Source organism: Lolium perenne, chromosome 6, assembly GCF_019359855.2.
Source record: "Lolium perenne isolate Kyuss_39 chromosome 6, Kyuss_2.0, whole genome shotgun sequence".
Lineage (NCBI taxonomy): Eukaryota > Viridiplantae > Streptophyta > Magnoliopsida > Poales > Poaceae > Lolium > Lolium perenne.
This window is the reverse complement of record NC_067249.2, coordinates 21,462,141-21,481,758: the sequence shown is the minus strand read 5'-3', so window position 1 is coordinate 21,481,758 and position 19,618 is coordinate 21,462,141. Positions and strand designations below refer to the sequence as shown.

The window sequence follows — 19,618 nt, the reverse complement described above, 5'->3', positions numbered from 1 at the left end:
TTTGCAAGTGGCCGTAATCAGTCCGTGACCGTGTCTTGTTGTTGTTTTGGTATAATTTTTTCCGCGGTGTAGTTGAAATTTCGGTATGGTCCATACCATAGTATGGTTGTCGTTTTAGAATTTGCCCGTGTCTACAGTAGCTTTTCTGGTACAACCATGTTATGGTATGGATGATTGTGCTGCTTATGTGGCCACTGAAGTCTGAAGCAACAATTTCTTCAGTAACTGGAGCTCTAGCAATCTTCTGAACCAAGCCATTCAAGATGAAATTTTCAGTTGACAAGTCGAGAAGGGCGTATGTATCCGCCCGGACAAGATGAATTTTTTACAACTTCCATGTGCACTCTAGAGCAGAAAGTGAAACTGGCATGAAAAATAGCACTCGAGAACTACATGACTGAAACTGATAAGTTGAGTACACTACAAAAATCCACATCTAACTGTAACTCATCACCCCTTGCTTTCTGCAATTCTGTTTGATCGACCTGAAACATTAAATCCAACCTCAAATCCATGTATGCAGCAAACCCCACAGTTTAATGGAGAAAGGTCAAAATAAAAATGTAAAAATGCACAGAAAAACAAAGGAAGGGGGATGCAAAATTGGCAAACACACTTAGTACATACCATTCGGGGGATTGACATGAAAGTCAACAAATAAACCCCGTCCACAATGACATCAGACCATGATGATCCATAGAGGCCATCCACAGTCAACAAACAAAAAGTTTCAGCGGTATATTTGGACAAGATCAAAACTAAATCCCTGGAGAAAAATTAGAAGAGATCTAACAACAACTGATCTCCCTCACAGACGAATCCAGTGCTCTAAAAATAGCTGAACAAAGAACCTTGCTTCCTTTGTTAGGATAGTAGAGAAATACCTACAGAGTAGTTGTTTTGCGGCCTGTGTGATGCTCTGCTTTAGCTGTTGTTTCTTTTGTGAGACAATCCCTGTGGCCTTGGAATCTCTCCTTCTCAGCTTCTTGCTGAAGGACTTCTGAGGCTGGAGGCGGCGTCGTAGGCACGTGGGTGGCTTTGTTGCGGCCTCCGCCAGAGTCGCCACATACGTCGCCCTCCCATCCTTGAACGCGCCATCTCTCCCGCGATCGTCCTCCACTCCCTGGACGCGAACAGCCTCAGATATATACATGCAACAAATACTAGTAATTCTAATGCAGACCATTGCCCTTTGCATTACCGACTGACCATGTCCCTTTGAGCACTCTGGAGCATAAAGTGAAACTGGGCAGGAAAAATAGCACTCCAGAACTACAGAGCTGGAACTGATAAGTTCAATACACTACACAACACACATCTAACTGTAGGTCATCACCACTTGCATGTGTTTGATCGATCTGAAACCTCAAATCCATGTACACAGCAAACCTCCCGAATTAACAGAATAAGGTCAGAAAGAAAATGTAATACAACAGACTCCAATTCGAGTTTTTTCCCTAAAATAACAGTTTAAGAAAATAAGTTCCATTTAAGTTTTTTCAGAGTGAGAATTTGAACGGAAAGTCTCCCTGCCAGAAAAATCGAATACAATTACACATTAGATCCTCACTGCCAAACAGAAAAGTATATTGAATCTAGACCGGGAACACATGTACAAATAAAATCAACTAGACCAGCTAGTCCAAATCGAAAAAAAAAACAAGGTGAATCAAATCCGGACCAAGATTTTTTTTTTTTTGAAAGAAGAGAAGATGAGTAGAAATGGTAACACGAAAATTAGCATCAAAACATCCTGAAAATCCCGATTGCCATCTCACTAATATCTGCATGTGGATCTGGATCACGAAGTGAAAAAGGATTAAAAAACACCCCGCCCCGTAACTGCTAGTGTGCTTCGCCTCCACTTTTCTGATCCCCACGGGCCACAGCCACCATCCTCAGCAACGAGGCCGACGGTGCTGCGCTTGCCGGAAAAGATTAGAGAAACATGAGCACGTCATGGAGACCGGCCTACCCAGCGGTGTCCATGCGCTCGCCACTCGACCCCGCAAACCTCCCCACTAGCTGCGCTAGGGTCTGCGTGAGGGTGCCCTCCGGGAAGACAAGCGTGGGCATGGGAAGGACCTCATGCTCGAAGGACTCCCGCCGCGCAGGGAGATGCGAGGACGGGCGCGGGTGCTCTGACCGCCGTCCCATCCAACTGCCGGCACCGAAGCATCCCGGCCGCCGCCGCCGCAAAACCATACCTTCACTGCTTCGCTTCCAGTCCCGCATCGCTCCTCTCCTGACCGTCGTTTCGCTGCACTAGATGGAGAGGGGAAGTAGAGAGGAGGGATATGGGTGGATGCGCCGCCGCAGTCGGAGGAGAAGGAGTGAGAATGGCCGAGGCCCATGGAGGCACGGTCGGAAGGGAAGCACATCCAGATCTCGTTATCCCGTGGTACTATTTTTATGGAGTGGAGATGCTTTTTTTTTTTTACTTGTGGAGATGCTTTTTTTTCCAAACGGTGTGACGGTGTTGAATTATTCCGTTTGGATTTTATGCTCTCTCGACGCAAATTCATGCTCTCTATACATGATCTAATGGCTGGATGCATATGCATAGCTACCACCCATGGTAGCCCACTATTTTCCATATATATATATATATATATATATATATATATATATATATATATGTGTGTGTGTGTGTGTGTGGAGGGGAAGTTAACTTGATGGCGCCTGCAAGGAGGAAGAAGGCACCCATGGGCCATGGGTGTCACCATCATTGTGGATTGCATAGCCAACCATAAGGCTAACCTCACCTCCAATACTCAGCCACGCATAATTTCGAGGATCGTAGGTCCCCAGACAACTGATCGAGCAGGGTGCGGCATGGTAGGAGGGTTAAAACGCCTACATGCCACTGAACCATGGCACACAACCGTCGCCTCCTTGCCATCCACATGTCATAGGAGGAGGACCAACACCAGCTTCACCGCTGGAGGCCGTCACCTTGGCTTCCACAGTGCATCGAAAGGGACCGAAGGACGATATCCTTGGCATGTTGGATGAGGGAGGATTTGTCGAGGAGCCGTCTAGCGGGTGCGACCCGTGGTTGTGACGACGCTAGCGTGTGGTTGAAGATGGCGACCCTGAATCATGGAAGGTGGTTTGTGGAGGGTGGATCTGACATGCATGATCTCTCGACTAAGTTTACTGGAGGTCGCAGATCTAGGGTTGGGAAGGCACATGAAAAATCCCCGACCGACATGACACAACTATCTGTGCCTCGCCGCATGCGGTAGGCATGGCCTTCGACTAAAAAATCCTTGATCGCAATGGCGCTTCTTCGGTTCTAGCGACGATGGAGGTCTTCTCCTATTCTAGTGGTGAGCGTCTCGGCAACGTTGTGTGCTGAAGATTGGCAATTGCCACCGGTGTCTGCACAATCAAGGTCAACCCTGAGCCAGTGCATCCGGTACAACCGCATAGGCCCCCGAGTACTAGGGGCCCCAACCCAAATACGTATATACATGAGGATTGAACTTTGTCACGTGCAATAGGCCCATACCAACGAAGTTTAGGCTTGATTCATGTGGACCGAGACGACATCTAAATTTATCATTTGACAATTTGAATAGTTGTTGAATTTATTTGCATGCCAAGGTATTTGTTATGATAAAATATAAAGTAATAATATAAATCAAGAATGTATAAGGAAAAGATAGAAAAATGACAAGTTCGCACAATTTGGATATACTCTTGGGCATGGAGGGCTTTTCAAGCTTTGGCTGAAATTGTGGGCCTAGGTTTCGATGGTGGAATTGTCTCTCTTCTCTGAAAAAAATACTGTTGTGAATAGGCAACTGGTATTCACATAGGGTCAAAGGTCAGTACATGCACTATGGATATACAAGAAAGGGGTCTATACATCTGTAACAAATACATCGGTGCACATCAGGGCGCACCCTATACATAAAAAAACAGTGATTCAAAAAATGCCAAAAATAAATAAATTTCTGAATCAAAGACAATAATGTATTGTACGGGTATACATACAAAAAAAATTGTCTGCAGTGAACGGGAATTAATTCTTTGGCCAAACATACTTGATCATATTTGATTCCAAAAAATATCTGAATTTTTATTTAAAATTACTAAATTTTCTGGTGCATATAGGGGTGTTGTCATGTTGTGGCACCCGATAGCAAAAATTGCCTTCCCTCTTCTCCCGTTGTATAAAACCAGGCAAGGCGACCAGCTCACCCCCTTGGCTCTCTCCCTACCCTGTCCCTTGCCACGCCTGTCGTCGCTCACCCCATCTCTCTCCGTACTCTGTCTGCGCCTGCTGTCTCCAAGATGAAGAGCTTGCTGGGCGAGGAGCGCAGCTTCATCATCGAGAGCGATGACGACGAGGAGGATCCCACCCACAATGACGCCGGCGCCGGCGACGATGGGTCCTCCTCGGACTCCTCCTCCTGCGCCACCCCGCGCGCCGGAGGCGGGGACGGCAGCCACCCCAACTCCTACACCAACCAATGGCCACAGAGCTACAGGTACAGTCCACCCTCCCCTCCGTTTCCCATCTACTGCTTGCCGCGTTTCAGTGAACTCGATCTACCGAAACTCAAAGTTCCAGTACGAAATTCCCCATCTGCGTTTTTACTGCACATGTTCTTCTCTATCTATGCGCAATTGAGACCCGACCATTCCGAGCAAATTTGTTATGCATGAGCAGCCGGCTGCCACTCTTGCGATGAAGAAACGAAGGTCAAACAACAAGGAATACTGTACTAATTAGCACTGAATGAAACACCGATGTTTTCTTTCAGCGGAGCAGAATACAGCTCTGCTATTCAATCCCGTTATCTACGGATCTGCACGGCTGCTGACGTGGCAAGTAATGGATCCCCATCAGTTCAGAGTGGAGGAAAAGTTGGATTTGTGCTTGGCGCAAACAGCATTATTACTTACCTTAAAAATCATCCCAGATAGTACCTGTACCTGTCTCCAGACAAGTGGTTATTATTATTTCCATTAATGTTGTCCCATCACGACAATTTTGGTTGGGATAATAACACCCTGCCATAACATTAGCTGTAGATTTTAACCATATCAACCCAGCTCAGACCTGTGGTGGACCAGCACCACCTAGCTGTCATAAACCTACTTCCTCGTTTCATCTGCTGTTTCTCCTTTTGCATGCTGTATTCTCAAATGCGACTTAGCTAATATAGTAGTATTTTCTATAAATAGAGTAAGGTTGTTTTTCTAGGAAGACTTATTTTCAATTGTACAAGACTTAACACTTTGCTTTTGCGTGACGTGGTTCCATGTTTCCATTTATGCCTTAACTAGTTTATTAAGAAACACCATTTCTAGGAAGAATTTTTATGGCATTTTGTTAACTAAATGGTCTGGGAAAAAACTGAAAACGTTCTCTGCATCTTCTTGCATTGACGTGATTTATTTACTCTTGGAAACACATGGGTAGATCTACATCTTCTGCCCTGCTAACTTTATTGCTTGCCTCCCAGAATGCAGTAACGCGGTTGTTGGTAACAGCAAGCACATGATGAAGTGGCATGGTAGTTTTAGATGATTGCAAGTTCAACATAAAAACTGTTCGACTGAAACAATGTATTAATATTGATAGCTGTTTCTTCCCATTGCAATAATACGAAGTCTGGAGAAGAATGGCTGACTGAACATTCATATTGCATCATCACTTTCATCTGCTGAGCTCATCTTAATAACACCTTTTCTAGGAAGAATTTTGATGGCATTTTGTTAAGTAAATGGTCTGGGAAAAACTAAAAACGTTCTCTACATCTTCCTGAGCTGACGTGCTTTTGTTTACTCTTGGAAACACATGGATAGATCTACATCTTCTGCCCTGCTAAATTGATCTCATCTTAATAACATTTCCTCTCTCTTTCTCTTGTATTTCAACAGGCAATCCATCGACATTCTCAGCAGCGTGCAATCACCCAGCCTGAGTTTCCTGGGGACGCCAACCCTAAGCAGAATCTCCAACTCCTTCCTCCACTCCTCTTTTCGAGGCAAAACCCCCGAGGTCATCTCTAACCTCGTCAAGCCGCTCCTACGCCCGACAACAAGCGATGAACAGCAACAACAGCAGCAGCAAGAAGATATCCGCAAGAGTTCTCAGTACCTTCTGCCGTCGAAGAAACCGTCCCTGCAGCAGATTCCAGAGGATCAGAAGGCGCCGGTGATTGGTCATGGGCCTTCTCCCTATCAGCAATGCTCTTACACCCAGGGAGCGATGAATGGTAAGCACCTAAACTCAGGGATATGAATTAATTTTGTGGATGTGTGTTCTGCATGCTGAAGTGAAAAGAAATGCTACTGAGAGACATTGGTCGATACAAGCACATCAATCAATAGATTCAACTACAAATTACATGCGTGTACGGCTGTCCTGAAGAGTAGAGCATAAGAAATTTGGGACCCCAGTTATTGGCACTGCAGGATATCCTTGTGTTGTACCATTGCTGAATATCAGGTTTCTTAACCTAGACGCGTTTCCTGGTCCGACAGACCAATTTCCAAGTTCATTGTACTGATGCTGCAGTTAGACATTTTTACGCTCCATAGTTTTATGCTGACAAAAACTATACGTAGTATGCACCAGTCCAAAATAACAAAAAATCTAAGAGCATTACATTTTGAAGGATCTGCATACATATCAGACACTGTTTTCGTTCAGATCACGCTGTTTTAGTATGTCAATGTTTGAAGTAGCTGTAATTGCTCTGCACGTTTTGACCAATTTACAGTTTTATATACCGCTAAATATCGACTCGAACCATTAATTAGTTCATAAATTGTTTTGATAAGCTCCTCTGACCCCAATGTTTGACAGTTGAAGCAGAAAGCATCAAGTACACGGTACACCAAATGTCAATTATGTATTATTGAGTAAGGTCTACTCACTTTGTCGATACACCGCATCACAGATCCACCATTTTGTTTTTTCTTCCTGTTCTCCATACTAATAGGGACATCACATGGTTGATGAGTCAGCACAACCATGTGACGGTTGTCACATCGAAGATAGATCTGGAGGCTGTACTGTTGCTTCAAGACAAACCATGTTATGCAGAAGTACTTCCTTACAAAAATTGTGGATCTATGACTGCATTATTTATTTTCTCAACGCAAGGAGTTAAATTTACTGTCCGTAATATATTTCTGCTGAAGAATAACATGTCGCCAGAAAATAAACAGTAGAACTTCTAGTTTGAAGGTCTGCTTTGAAATACATGTAATATTGTGAACTCTCCTGTGCCCGAGTGGTAGACATGCAGTCACACGTAACCAGCAGCCAGGCTTCGAGCCTCCCCCCCCCCCCCCCCCCCCCGCGGTATTTTTAATTTTTAAATATCTGTAACATTTTTACTGAACCTGAAGGATACTATTTTCATCATTCATAAGTCTTCAACCTCTTGATAATAAACTGCTATTGTCACTTAGTTCAGTAAAAACATTTTGTTCAATATGCAGGAATAAATGTGCTATGCGGTGTTGGAATCCTATCGACACCGTACGCTATTAAGGAAGGGGGCTGGCTCGGGTTGGTGATACTAGGTGTATTTGCGGTGCTCGCATGGTACACTGGTGTACTCCTGCGCCGTTGCCTGGATAGCACGGATGGCCTTCAGACATACCCGGATATTGGTCATGCTGCTTTTGGCACCACCGGTCGTATAGCCATCTCGGTAAAATATCCTCCTTCACATATTTACCTATTCAGGCACATTTCAATCAACAAATGCTGTTCTGCTAACTTGTTTTTTTTTTTTTTTACCTTGTCTGTGTCTTCACTCTTTCTGCAGATAATCCTGTATGTGGAACTGTATGTAAGTACCCATTAACAACCAGCCATTTCAATCGGGATATTTTCTTGCTTCTCTGCAATAACAACATTTGAAAGCTTTACAATGCAGTACCTGATTCTTACTCTATTCTCGCAGGCCTGTTGCATCGAGTATTTGATATTGGAAAGCGACAATTTATCGAAGTTATTCCCCGATGTACACATATCCATTGGGAGCTTGACGCTAAAATCACATGTATTCTTTGCGATCTTGACCACCCTTGTTGTCATGCCGACCACTTGGCTCCGTGACCTTACCTGTCTGAGCTACATTTCAGGTCTCTGTTCACTTATTGCTTCTATCTTAATGCTACTCGGCCTAGGTTTATTTAGAGAATTAGCAATTATCACGATTTGTGGGTATGCTCCACATGTTATTCAACTATACCCTGTGCCATGTATATGTATCGCACATCAGTTCTCACAATGATATTTTGCTTGTACTTTGCAGCTGGAGGTGTTGTTGCAACAGTCCTTTTAGTTATCTGCCTATTCTGGGTTGGGGTAGTTGATAACGTCGGCTTTGAGAACAAGGGGTCAACGTTAAACGTTCCAGGAATCCCTATTGCAATCGGATTGTATGGTTATTGCTACTCAGGGCATGGGGTGTTCCCAAACATATATTCTTCTCTGAAGAATCGCAACCAGTTTCCTTCCATCATGTTCACTTGGTAATTTCCTAACTTTAACCTATGTACGCTGTTTTTTGGGGAAATTCAGTACTCATATTTGGTTTGTGCTTATTTTTAGCATTGCATTTTCCACCGTTTTGTTTACTTCCGCTGCGGTGATGGGGTACAAAATGTTCGGTGAATCCACGGAGTCCCAGTTCACACTTAACTTACCACAGAATCTGGTGGTTTCCAAGATTGCCATTTGGGCTACGGTGATTGCTCTTGTCTACACTATTTTAGAGGCTCACTTCTCTGTACTGAGCACATTAGACAGGTTTTGCCTCATTCTCAGCCATGCTGACTTTTCTCTTGACTTCTGTTGCAGGTGGCAAATCCAATTACCAAATATGCGTTAACGATAACCCCACTGGCTATGAGTTTGGAAGAGTTGCTGCCACGAAGCCAGCAGAAGTACTCAAACGTAATTTTGCTTAGATCAGCCCTGGTGATCTCAACCCTGGCCGTTGCTCTGTTGGTTCCCTTCTTCGGTTAGTTCATTTTCTTTGGTCCTAATACATCATTGACACACTGGACAGTAGTAGCACGAGGATTCAATCATCCATTGACCTCTGTTTTTGATATATATGTTTACAGCACTGGTGATGGCTCTGATAGGTTCTTTATTCGCCATGCTTGTGGTAAGATTTCCCTGATTATTACTTGAGATGTGACTACTTGGTCAGTGATTGGTGAGATACTAAAATATGATTTGATTTCAGACCTACATCCTACCATGTGCATGCTTTTTGGCCATCCTTAAGGCAAAAGCGACTTGGCATCAGGTACACAAAATTTCCAGTGCTACATATATATACATCTATTGTATGCAGGCATAACAGAAAAAGGGTTATTAAATCATATTATGCTGATATTCTCAAATAAACTTACTTGCATTTAGCAGATACGTACGTATGATGAGATTATATACAGAGGAAGGCAGTGCGTAACTGAAAAACTATTTTACAGGTTGTGGCCTGCTCATTCATCATCGTTGTAGGTGTTACCTGTGCTTGCGTGGGGACATACTCATCCGTATCCGGGATTATCCAGAACTACATCTGACCCCTCAGTATTCCTCCCCTACACACATGATAGAGAAGATTTGCTTGCTCAACTACATTACTATACATGTAATTAAGCATATCTATGAGCAGAGCATATAAATTTTGCCCAGCAGTAAAGTCAAACCCATCGATATATGATGTAGAATTAAACTTGTATTTTTATTTATTTTGTGGCTACTCCATGCATGTATGATAAGGTTATGTGTTGATGGATTTTTAATCAAATTCTTGGTTTTGCCGGCTATTTTCTCATTCGATTGAGAAAACCGTAAATATGTATTGAATTTGAAGGATATGGTAAACACAACAATGTATATATCGGTGGTTGCTCACTTCAAAGTGCAAACTACTGCAACTGAAAATAAGAGTTTCTCAAGATGCTAAATTTGAATTCAGGAGTAATCCCGTCTGTATTGATCACTAAGTCGACGAGCATATCCATATTTGCCAGTAGGGCCGCCTGCTTCAGACAGCCATAGACAGGATTGATGCTTCAACCCTGAAGATTACACCACGGGGTTGATTTCTGAGGATTCCATTGCCCTTGGCGTATGTCTGCTCTAAATATAGTGCAGAGTTCCTTAACGTATGAAGTCACCCCTGTTAAAAACTGCAGAAGAAAATTTTGAATGCGAAAGGAGTTTATTGTAACTGGGACGGAGCTGCCAATCCCTTCTGCTGAATCTCCTCTGATGCAATCGTGGTTTTCTTCCGCCGAAGCTGAGTTAGAAACACATGCTTGTGTTGCTAACCTAATTTTCTTTTCAGTTATTATATATGAGAATCTTAGTTGCTGATTAGAGTATTTTGCATATACATAGCACTTGTTTGATGCTAGCTAAGGAATGTCAACCCTGCTCGAAGGAGAGATTTCTGCAATTCTGAAGGTATATTAATCATCAACAGCCGAGGGGATAGAATGCTGTAGCACTCTTCATGTCTCTCCTTGCAGCTGTAAAATTATTCGGCTGTTAACCTGTTACTGAAGTTCCAATTAACTGAAATGACACTGTTTGGATCCTTTTCAGGCATTTGTTCCATCAAAGCAGCGAGAAAGAACATTTTTTCGAAATGGGGCAGCTAGAGCCTCTGCATGAGACGCACTCTAGGTGAAACGAGAGCTTACATCCGGATAAGTAAACTCTTAGCGGGCACGTGTCGCACACGCCACAAAAGCTGCCACCGCCAATCCGCCATTGAACCTCCGAGCAATCTTCAGGGTTAAAGATCCACATAAACTTCGGTGATCTTGCTAACGACGTCGCCACGACACCAGACATCGCCCTTCCCAGCGCAAACCCATCAACACACGGTCTGTCGCCAAGACCACGCTGTCAAGACTCATCGACGTCGATGTAAAAGATGCAATCCAGCTCAGCCGCCACCAAAAACGTCCATTGGTCCCTCTGGCCGTGAACAACTCCAAGAATGTTGCCCTCATGAGGGAAACGATGTGGGACCATCGTCATCATCCAATCCACAGATCTTAGGTTTCCCCTGGAGCGGCATGACTAGGTGAACACGGGCTACAATGGCGATGCCTTCAACAAGGTTCGCCATCGCCCACCTTGACCGGAGTTGGGGGGGGGGGGGGGGGGGGGCTCAGTTTTCATTGGCATCCCCGCTTCCCCAACTCGCCTTCGAGACCAACATGCCTCCGACCTCCGACGGAGGAGGAGACCAACACCACTATTCCGATGGCAGCTGCCCTTGGCGTCCTCGTGGCGTGAAACTAGCCCAAAATCCACTGTGAAGCCGTTCGTTGACGATGTTGCAGTAAAGTGTAGCCATGGCCTAGAATCCTAGATCGGGCTCGGACCACCGCCACCGCCCGCTGTCGTCCGCCGTCGATGAAGGGTTGTCGGGTATCACTAGCTGTCGTCGTTCCACGGCACCACCATCAACCAGGCCATGCGAACGCCACCACCGCCGTGAGATCCGCGCCCCCGTGCCATGTCGCAGTCGAGGATGTCCGCCGCCACCACGCCATCAGGGCTTTGCTCGGTGACAGCTCATGCATCGACGGGAGGGGAGGCGCACGAGAGGGGGAAGGAGGGTATCTTCCCAGGCCGCCCAAGCGCGGTGTGGTGCCGCCGCGCAGAGCGAGGATTAGGTAAAGGAGCCATGAGATGATGAGAAAGAACACATGTAGGAGCTATCACAAAAGACACAAACATGAACATGAAGCGGATCCCCCAACACAGAGGAACGGGACTGCGAGTCCTTGACATGTGGTCCCCACACGAATTGAGACCCATCAGTCCCCGGTCCTAAATATCCATCGCAGATTTAATTAAAATATAAGTTAAAAATCTATCTAAATTTATTAAAGCTACCAAAAGTATCTATTATTTGCTCGTGAAAAAAAGTTAAAGTCCGAATCCCAAAAGCCCAAAACCCTATACCGACCGGACACCTCGAACTCCCCGGAACCCTCCGACCTCCGTCGCACCAGCGGCCGGCAATGGAGAAGAAGGAGCCAGCGGCGGCGAAGCCGAAGCGCGAATCCCATGGAACTACGCCGATGCGGCCACAGAGTTGCGGCCGCGACGACACCGACGGCGATCTCATCAGCCGCCTCTCCGATGACACCCTAGGCACCATCATCTCCCTCCTCCCCACCAAGGACGGCGGCCGCACACAAGCCCTCTCCCGCCGATGGCGCCACCTGTGGCGCTCAGCGCCCCTCAACCTCGAGGTCCACGCCCGCCCCCAAGACTTCCGGCGCTCCGCCGTGCCCCCCTCCGCCGTCCCCAAAATAATCTCCCAGCACCCTGGCCCCGCCCGCCGACTCTCCTTCACCTGCCTGCGCGCCGGCGACCTCTCGGAACGCTGGTTCCGCTCCCGAGCCCTCGCCAACCTGCAGGAGCTCAGCATCGCCTACGAGCACCATGGCTCCGCGCCAACCGGGAAGATCGGGCATCCGCTGCCGCTGTCCGCGCTCCGCTCCGCCTCCACCCTCCTCGCTCTCAAGGTCAGCAACTGCGATTTCCCCGACGAGAACGCGCCGCCCGTGAGTTTCCCTCTCCTCACGCGGCTCTCCTTGCACCACGTTTCCATCCCGGGGATGTCTTCCACGGCTTGCTCTCCGGCTGCCAAGCCTTGGAGAGCTTAACCATCTCGGAAGTTCGCTCTGCCGGTGCCCTTCGTGTTTGCGCGCCGGCTCTTAGGAGCATTGGCCTCCAACTTAGTTCCGTTAGAACGATGACAGAACTGGTCATCGAGGATGCTCCTTGCCTTCAAAGGTTACTGTTACCTTATTGTCGCACAGATGATTGCCTAACTATCCGGGTGATTGAGGCACCTAAACTGGAGGTATTGGGCATGTTCTCAGCGGACTCCTCCAATTTGCAGGTCTTCAAGGTAGTAGCAACAGCTAGCGTTCGATATTCTGACATACGGATAATTGTCTTCTGATGTTCATTCTTTTCTTCAGGGATTGAGCCCAGCCAGCTCCGCAAACTCGATAGGCACCATCAAGTGTTTGGCCCTCCGGTGCTCTAACCATCGATTGAATGCAGTTCTTGACGTCCTCAGGTGGCTCCCCTGTTTGGAGAAGCTCTATGTCTCTGTGAGTATTCATCTGTGCTTGCTTTAGATGTATGCTTTGGTTGAAAACCAGTCTAGTTAATAAAATTTTAACATATGCCTAATTTTCCGTTTTGTAGTTTCTTGACTGCTACCTGCGGCAGACTGATAAGCATGAGTATGACACACTGCATCCAATCGAGTGCCTTCAGACCCACCTAAAAGAAGTGGTGTTGAAGTTGTACTCAGGCTATGAGCAACAGGTTGACTTTGCCAGGTTCTTTGTTTTGAATGCGCAAGTGCTAAACAAAATTGAATTTGAAGTATGTGCGGCCTACAGCAGTGAGTTGGTGGCTCAGCAGCACAAGCTGCTACAGGTGGAAAGCAGAGCTTCTCGAGATGCTCAGTTTGAATTCAGGGCTACTTGTTTTTATATTGATTACCATCTCAGCAAGCATATCCATGACTTGTCAGCGGGCGACCCCTTCAGACAGCCTTAGACAGTGTTGATTGATGCCTCAAGATTTTACCCTGTATTATGCTCATTATGTGGACAGGCTGATGCCTAAAGATTTCCATTGTCTTCCGTTGCTACATGCCAAACTTTCCTCTATAATTCCTGCAACTTATGAAGTTACCCCTGTTTAAAGTTGAGAAGAAAATTTTGAATGCAAAATAAGTTTGCTTCATGACAGTTCTAGTGGGGAGGGGTGCAAATAAGTCAAGAAAAAAACATTTGAACTGTGAGCTGCTAATCCAGCTGCCAAAACACCTCTTGTCTTCTGATTTTGGAGATTAATCTTGGTTCACTCTGTTTCATGTGTGTCCAACCTTACAACATTTATTTTCTTTGATTTTGGCATATGCAAATTGTTCTGTAGATGAATTTTGGTGTGTTTCTCAATTCTTGACGAAGAATACGTCCATCTTTTTTAATGAAGAACAAAATCTTTTATTAGCATTGCTAAGGGAAAATTATGCTATGCTTATTTTCTGCTGCCATGATTTGTTGGTTAGACTTTGAAATCGAGTATCTAATTTGCCTGAATGATCTGTGTTTATATCAAAATTCGGAATCTGGTGCTGATTTTATTCAATTAGCATCAGAATTATGTGTTAATAATTTGTTAACCTCAGACTGTAACATCTGAACAAGTGAATTAGCTGCAGATGCATTCATGAATAGCGGCAGTGCACCCACGTGAATAGGTGTTCATGTGCCAGTGCTAGAGTTCCTGAACTAGCAGAGATCAAATACTAGAGAAATACAACATGTAATACGCTGATGTTCACTAATCTCTTCACACAGGAGTGGCCCTGATAACGGGCTACCTGTAGCCCGGCATCAGAAAGGAGTTTTTGATGCTTGTGTCGCTAACTTTATTTCCTTTCACTTATATGTACAAGTATGAGAAGATTAGTTGCCGATTAGATCTTTTTTTTTAATCCTTACGAAAGGTTAATCTGTAGGCTAGGCTCAATGCTTCTCTAACTTTAAGGTATGCTATCAGGTTCAAGTTTTTCTAATGATCCTCAACACTTCAACAGCATGTGGTATTGAATGCTAGTACACCTCAACATAATACATGAAGAACAAGCCGAACCAACAAACGGTCAAGTGTTGTTTTCTGTTAAGTCGCTGAATTTGTCCTAGTTGAACTCAGGCTTCTCAGGCTAGTTTACCCTCCATTTCTTATTAGGTGATGCTTTTGTTGGGCGCTTCCTATCTACTGGTTATGGGAAGAGCGTAAAGGCCAGTTGCTACGGAGCAAATGTTATCAACACTTCTGGAACAACCACCAAATCTTAACTGAATCCCCAATTCCAAACCAAGCTGCTGTTTCTGTAGCAATTTTAATAAATGTATCCACAAGACAGGCATCTGTGTCAGATCGCCAATCTTCAATACTAGATTTCATGCAATTTGTGCTGCTAGATATTGCAAGAAATTAATATTGGGGGCGAGTTTTATTTGCTTTGCAACTTACAACTTATGAATTGTGACTCAAAATCCAGTGGCATTTCTCGTAGAACTGAAACAGCTCCATTATACATTTGATCAATCAGTGCCATTAACAAGTGGTGCAGGTGTCCCTTTTTTAATTAATGTGGTAATTCATAGTTATTAGATGTTTCTACCTTCAGCTGGAACATGTTGTTGAGTTGTTTTTAAACTTTGATTTGTCTGAGATGAAATTGATCGCATCCTTGTAATATGCAAGTAATTTTACTCTTCCTCGAGCAGAAATAACATCGGATTGAGATATGGAGCTGAAATCGTGTTGGATTTGGCAGGGATCCTAGATTAGTATTTCTAAAGATCATCGTTGCTTGCAAAATAAGATTTTTTGACGGATCTTTGGGAGGGAGCTGGTAATTGTCTTTTCAACTATATATGAGAAGTTTATTTGCTAATTAGAGTCTTTGCATACACATAGCATTTTTTATGCTTATGGAAGGTCGACCCTGCTAGGAAGGAGATATTTCTGTAATTTCCAAGTTATACTACGGGTTAAAGATTTGCTAATGATCTTGAACAGCCTGGGGTTTTGAATGCTGCAGTACTCTCCATGTCTCTTCTTGCAGCTATATAACGGTTGGTTGTTTCTCTGCTATTGAAGTTTGTGTTCTTACTGAATGAAACTGATTAGATCCTTGTACAAATTTAAAAGTAATTTTACTCTTCCTGGAACAGGTACAAGTTGTGAAGGACCTTGCCATAGTATTTCTGGACACCTTTGTTGCTTGCAAAACCAGTCAAACTTTTGCCGTATCTTTATACCTGCGCATGTATGTGGCTCTTAAGTAGAAGATATTTCAGATCCTTAGCAGTTTCGAAGGAATTTGCAACATTTCATTTGCCATGCATATCTCTGTCAAATGCACATGAAAGAATCAACAGGAAGCCTTGTGACCTGTTGTTGAGCTCTGGTATATTAGAGAGGAAATGTTTTCTAGGCCATGGGAGTAACTGTGGCATGTATTTTATGGAGTAGCAATTAAGATAGATAGCAATTAAGGCGGCTTGGATCACATGAAGTGTATTGTATGGAGTAGCAATTAAAATAGTTAAGATAGATACAATTGGAGAGAACTCAGCTTGCTTAATAATCTTGGAAGGAAAATTACCAATCTGTCAGTGAAAAAGGTGCACGAACTAAATCGAATTTCAGGCACAACACTGGATTGGGATAAAGGGCCTGCAATAGTGTTAACTTTGGCAGGGATCCTGGTGTATGTTACTACTAGAGAAATAATATCTATAAACATCTCGGTTTTTTGCAAAACCAGAATTACTTTTTGCTGGATCTTTATCTCTGTATGTGGCTCTTGAGCAAAGAGGCTTGAGATCCTGGAACGTATGTCGGCAATTGGAATTGACATCATTTCGTTGCCAGTTTATGTTCCAAGGTTAAAAACAGTTCAATTCTACAAATAAGATTGAGTGTGCTACTGTGCTTATTGGTTCTCCTGGATGTATCAGCTGTTGGGCACAATCATACAAATGGCGACTTGGCGAGTGTGCTTGTTATTTCTGTTTAGTGCGGGTCAGCTTGTTCAGACTGTTCGCTCCCTGTTCTTCCAAGCAGGCAGCACGCAGCCCTTGTAGTGATTTTTTTCTTAGTTTTGCAAACGACGTCTTGAAATTTCGCAGGAAACATTTCAATTCCCGTGGATGGTACTTCACATGAACCTGTCCAATTCTTGAATTGGGATCACATCCTCTGCCCAAGTTCTCATCGGCCCAGTCCCTCTTATTTTCTGCAAACAAATTCAGGACTTCCCCTTGAGAACACCTAGCACAAAGCAAAGTTTCGACCATAATTTTGATCATTTTATGGCATTTATCCCTTTTAAAGGACAATATGAACATTAGCAAGAGCAGTCACACCAACAACAAACATGAACAGATAACCCTTCCCCTAACAAATTCTTATAGGAATTCCGATAGAATTAAGTACCATTCGATTGGATACACAATATTTTGACAACACAGCTCCCCTTTTATCCGTTCCAGCCAGTGATGCTGTTCAATTCAAGCTCATGCTGTTCAATTCAATCTCACTTTTCATGCAACCATTCAATTCTTGCATCACAAGATGAACGGGGATCATCACATCCTCTGCATATATGCAGAAAGGATAAAAGAGCTCAACACCAATTTGAGCATGCTAGATGGTGTAGAGTGTTAGATTCTGCATTTCTGATGCTACTGAGCTAAGCTGGAGCCTTATTGAACAAAAAGGCAGCTGCCGAGTACCCACAGATTGCAAAGGAAAAAAGCTCAGAAATCTCAACAGCCCACGATGTCAGTTTCACTTCAGAATTCTTCCATTTGCCATATAGCACATTTCACTGAAAATACCCCTAGCAAAAAAATTAATCCTTTTCCCAGCATTTGCCGCTTAAAATAACAACGTTGACAGGAGCAATCACACCAGACAGAGGCACAGAGATGGAACAGAAAAACCCCATTTGCCATTACATTCCTTCAGTACCATTCAAATTGTTACACAATGTTTGACAATACAATTTCCCTTGTACCAATTCCAGGGTTAAAGGCAATCCAAATCTACAAATTAGGTGAGTGCACTAACTGAATCTTGGGGTTGGGTATCAACAGAATCATTTTCCTATAAACGAATATGCAGGTTAACAACCATCAGCAGGTCATGTCATACAAAATGGTGAGTTGGGTACTCATGCTCAGACCCATTGTAATCATAGTAGAGCCTCTCCCCGTTGGAGATGTCCCGGTTGGCCACCAGGAGCACGCGGCACTGACCGTCGACGGCGTACCGCACGCACTTGAGGTTCTGCTTCTTCCTGCCCTCCCTGCAACGATGAAATTAGTCTCAGGCACAGCTGCAATCAAGGTAGTATCAGATGGGTGTGATTCTGCAGTGTCAGTATGATGCTTACGGCGTGTGGTTGTTGATCCCGTTGATGTACCGCGCGATGTTGCTCCGCTTGTCGGGGCAGACGACGAGGCTCTTGGATGGCGGTGCGGCGGAGAGCAGCGTCATCATGCTGTCCCCGTCGTCGTGCTCGCGGTTGCGCAGGTAGTCCACGTCGCCGACGTACTCGGTGATGATGGTCAGGTCCTTGATGCACCTGTCTGCCTCCACCGTGAACCTGTCCACAGGAAATTCAGTACACAGATAGAATAGAACAAGGTGGTAGATCAGCAGGTAAGTGAACAGATTGTACTGACCCTTCCACCGGATCGAAGACGACGAGGAGGGGAGGCCACTCCCCCCGCTCCATCATCCTCTTGCACAGACTCAAGGTCTCCACGTCCTCCCTCGGCAGCACCTGAGATGGAACGTCACCAAGCAAGATTCAGCAACACGGAAATGGTTTTGGAATTGGTCGAGATGAGATTAGGTGGTGGAATTTGAGGCAGGTGGCTGTCTGACCTGCATCCCTCCCGCTTCGAGGGCGGCGCTGTTGGCGGAGCGGGGCGCCATGCCGGGGACGTAGGTGAGGTCGTTGCTGAAGACGGCGCCGGTGGCCGTGAGCGCCGTGGCGAGCGACGCCATCTGCGTGAGGCGCCGCGCGGGGTCCTCGCTGGGGGTGAAGGGCAGCAGCTTCCTGCTCCTCTTCTTGGACACCACCAACGCCCTCCGCTTCCTCTTCTTCCCCTCCGTCGGCTCGGCCGCCGCCGCCGGCCCCCGCTGGATCTTGAAGAAGTCAACGATCTTCGTCTGAATCAGGGGGAATTCTGCGAGAGAGAAAAAAGCAAGATCGGGTTCAGCAAACATACAGATCTGACGATTAAGGAAAGATGGTTGAATCGGTGGGGATTTTTGCTTACGTTTGGGCATCTTGGTCTGGATGACGGTGCCGGATTTGGGCGAGGTGGTGCAGGAGGGACAGAACCAATCGCCGGCGGGGACGCGGGGCAGGATTGGGCGGAGGCAGAAGATGTGGACGCCGCGGTCGCAGCCGTCGCACAGCAGCAGCTCGTCCGCGTCGTCGCCTGACCCGCACGCCTCGCACCTGACGTCGCCGTCGTCGTCCGCCGTCGGCCTGGGCTTGCTGGTGGCAGTCCGGCGCGCGCGGGTGCGGCGGCGCTGCTGCGTGGCTGGGCCCATCGGCGCGGGCGTGGAGAGACGGACGGAGGTGGGAACGGGAGAGTGGGAGGTAGATGGGTGGGGTGGGCGTCACTGTGGATGGTGGTAGAAGTAATGGCGGAAGCGGCGGGAGAGCAGGGTGGATTTTGGCGCGAACGGGGTGGCTTCGCGGGAAGCCAGCCAGCGAGGCGCGCCGAGTTTTCTGCGCGTTCGGCTCGAATCGACGGGCTCATCCTTTTTTTTTTTTGAGCATACGGCGGGCTCACTCAGGGAGCGGCTGTGTCTTTATGGGCCTAGCGGGCTGGTGGACCCGTTTTCCGCTGCCCTGAAGCAATGGATGGGCCCGAGCCAATATTTAAATTCATCAACATGCTATTCGTTCTATAAAAAAAATCAACATGCTATTCGCTGCCTTAGCATGATATGCCATAT

At 45.7% G+C, this 19,618-nt stretch overlaps 2 protein-coding genes and 1 pseudogene across 2 annotated transcripts; 2 read left to right on the top strand and 1 right to left on the bottom strand.

The window, feature by feature from the left end:
• The first annotated feature begins 4,206 nt into the window (after positions 1–4,206).
• On the top strand, positions 4,207–9,825 carry LOC127308654 (amino acid transporter AVT1C). The gene is made up of 11 exons (XM_051339537.2): positions 4,207–4,499; positions 5,899–6,236; positions 7,471–7,685; positions 7,803–7,826; positions 7,941–8,121; positions 8,295–8,514; positions 8,594–8,729; positions 8,843–9,005; positions 9,112–9,155; positions 9,237–9,299; positions 9,484–9,825. The coding sequence occupies exons 1-11, from the start codon at positions 4,303–4,305 to the stop codon at positions 9,577–9,579; spliced, it is 1,677 nt and encodes a 558-aa protein (XP_051195497.1). The 5' UTR covers positions 4,207–4,302; the 3' UTR covers positions 9,580–9,825.
• A 2,153-nt stretch (positions 9,826–11,978) lies between these two features.
• On the top strand, positions 11,979–13,723 carry LOC127309772 (probable FBD-associated F-box protein At1g32375; annotated as a pseudogene).
• Positions 13,724–17,568: 3,845 nt separating this feature from the next.
• On the bottom strand, positions 17,569–19,294 carry LOC127308655 (histone-lysine N-methyltransferase ATXR6). Its single transcript, XM_051339538.2, has 5 exons — positions 18,928–19,294; positions 18,530–18,834; positions 18,325–18,425; positions 18,033–18,245; positions 17,569–17,945 (listed from the first exon to the last, which is right to left on the bottom strand). Exons 1-5 carry the CDS (start codon positions 19,205–19,207, stop codon positions 17,786–17,788), a joined length of 1,059 nt encoding a protein of 352 aa, XP_051195498.1. The 5' UTR covers positions 19,208–19,294; the 3' UTR covers positions 17,569–17,785.
• Between the last annotated feature and the right edge of the window lie 324 nt (positions 19,295–19,618).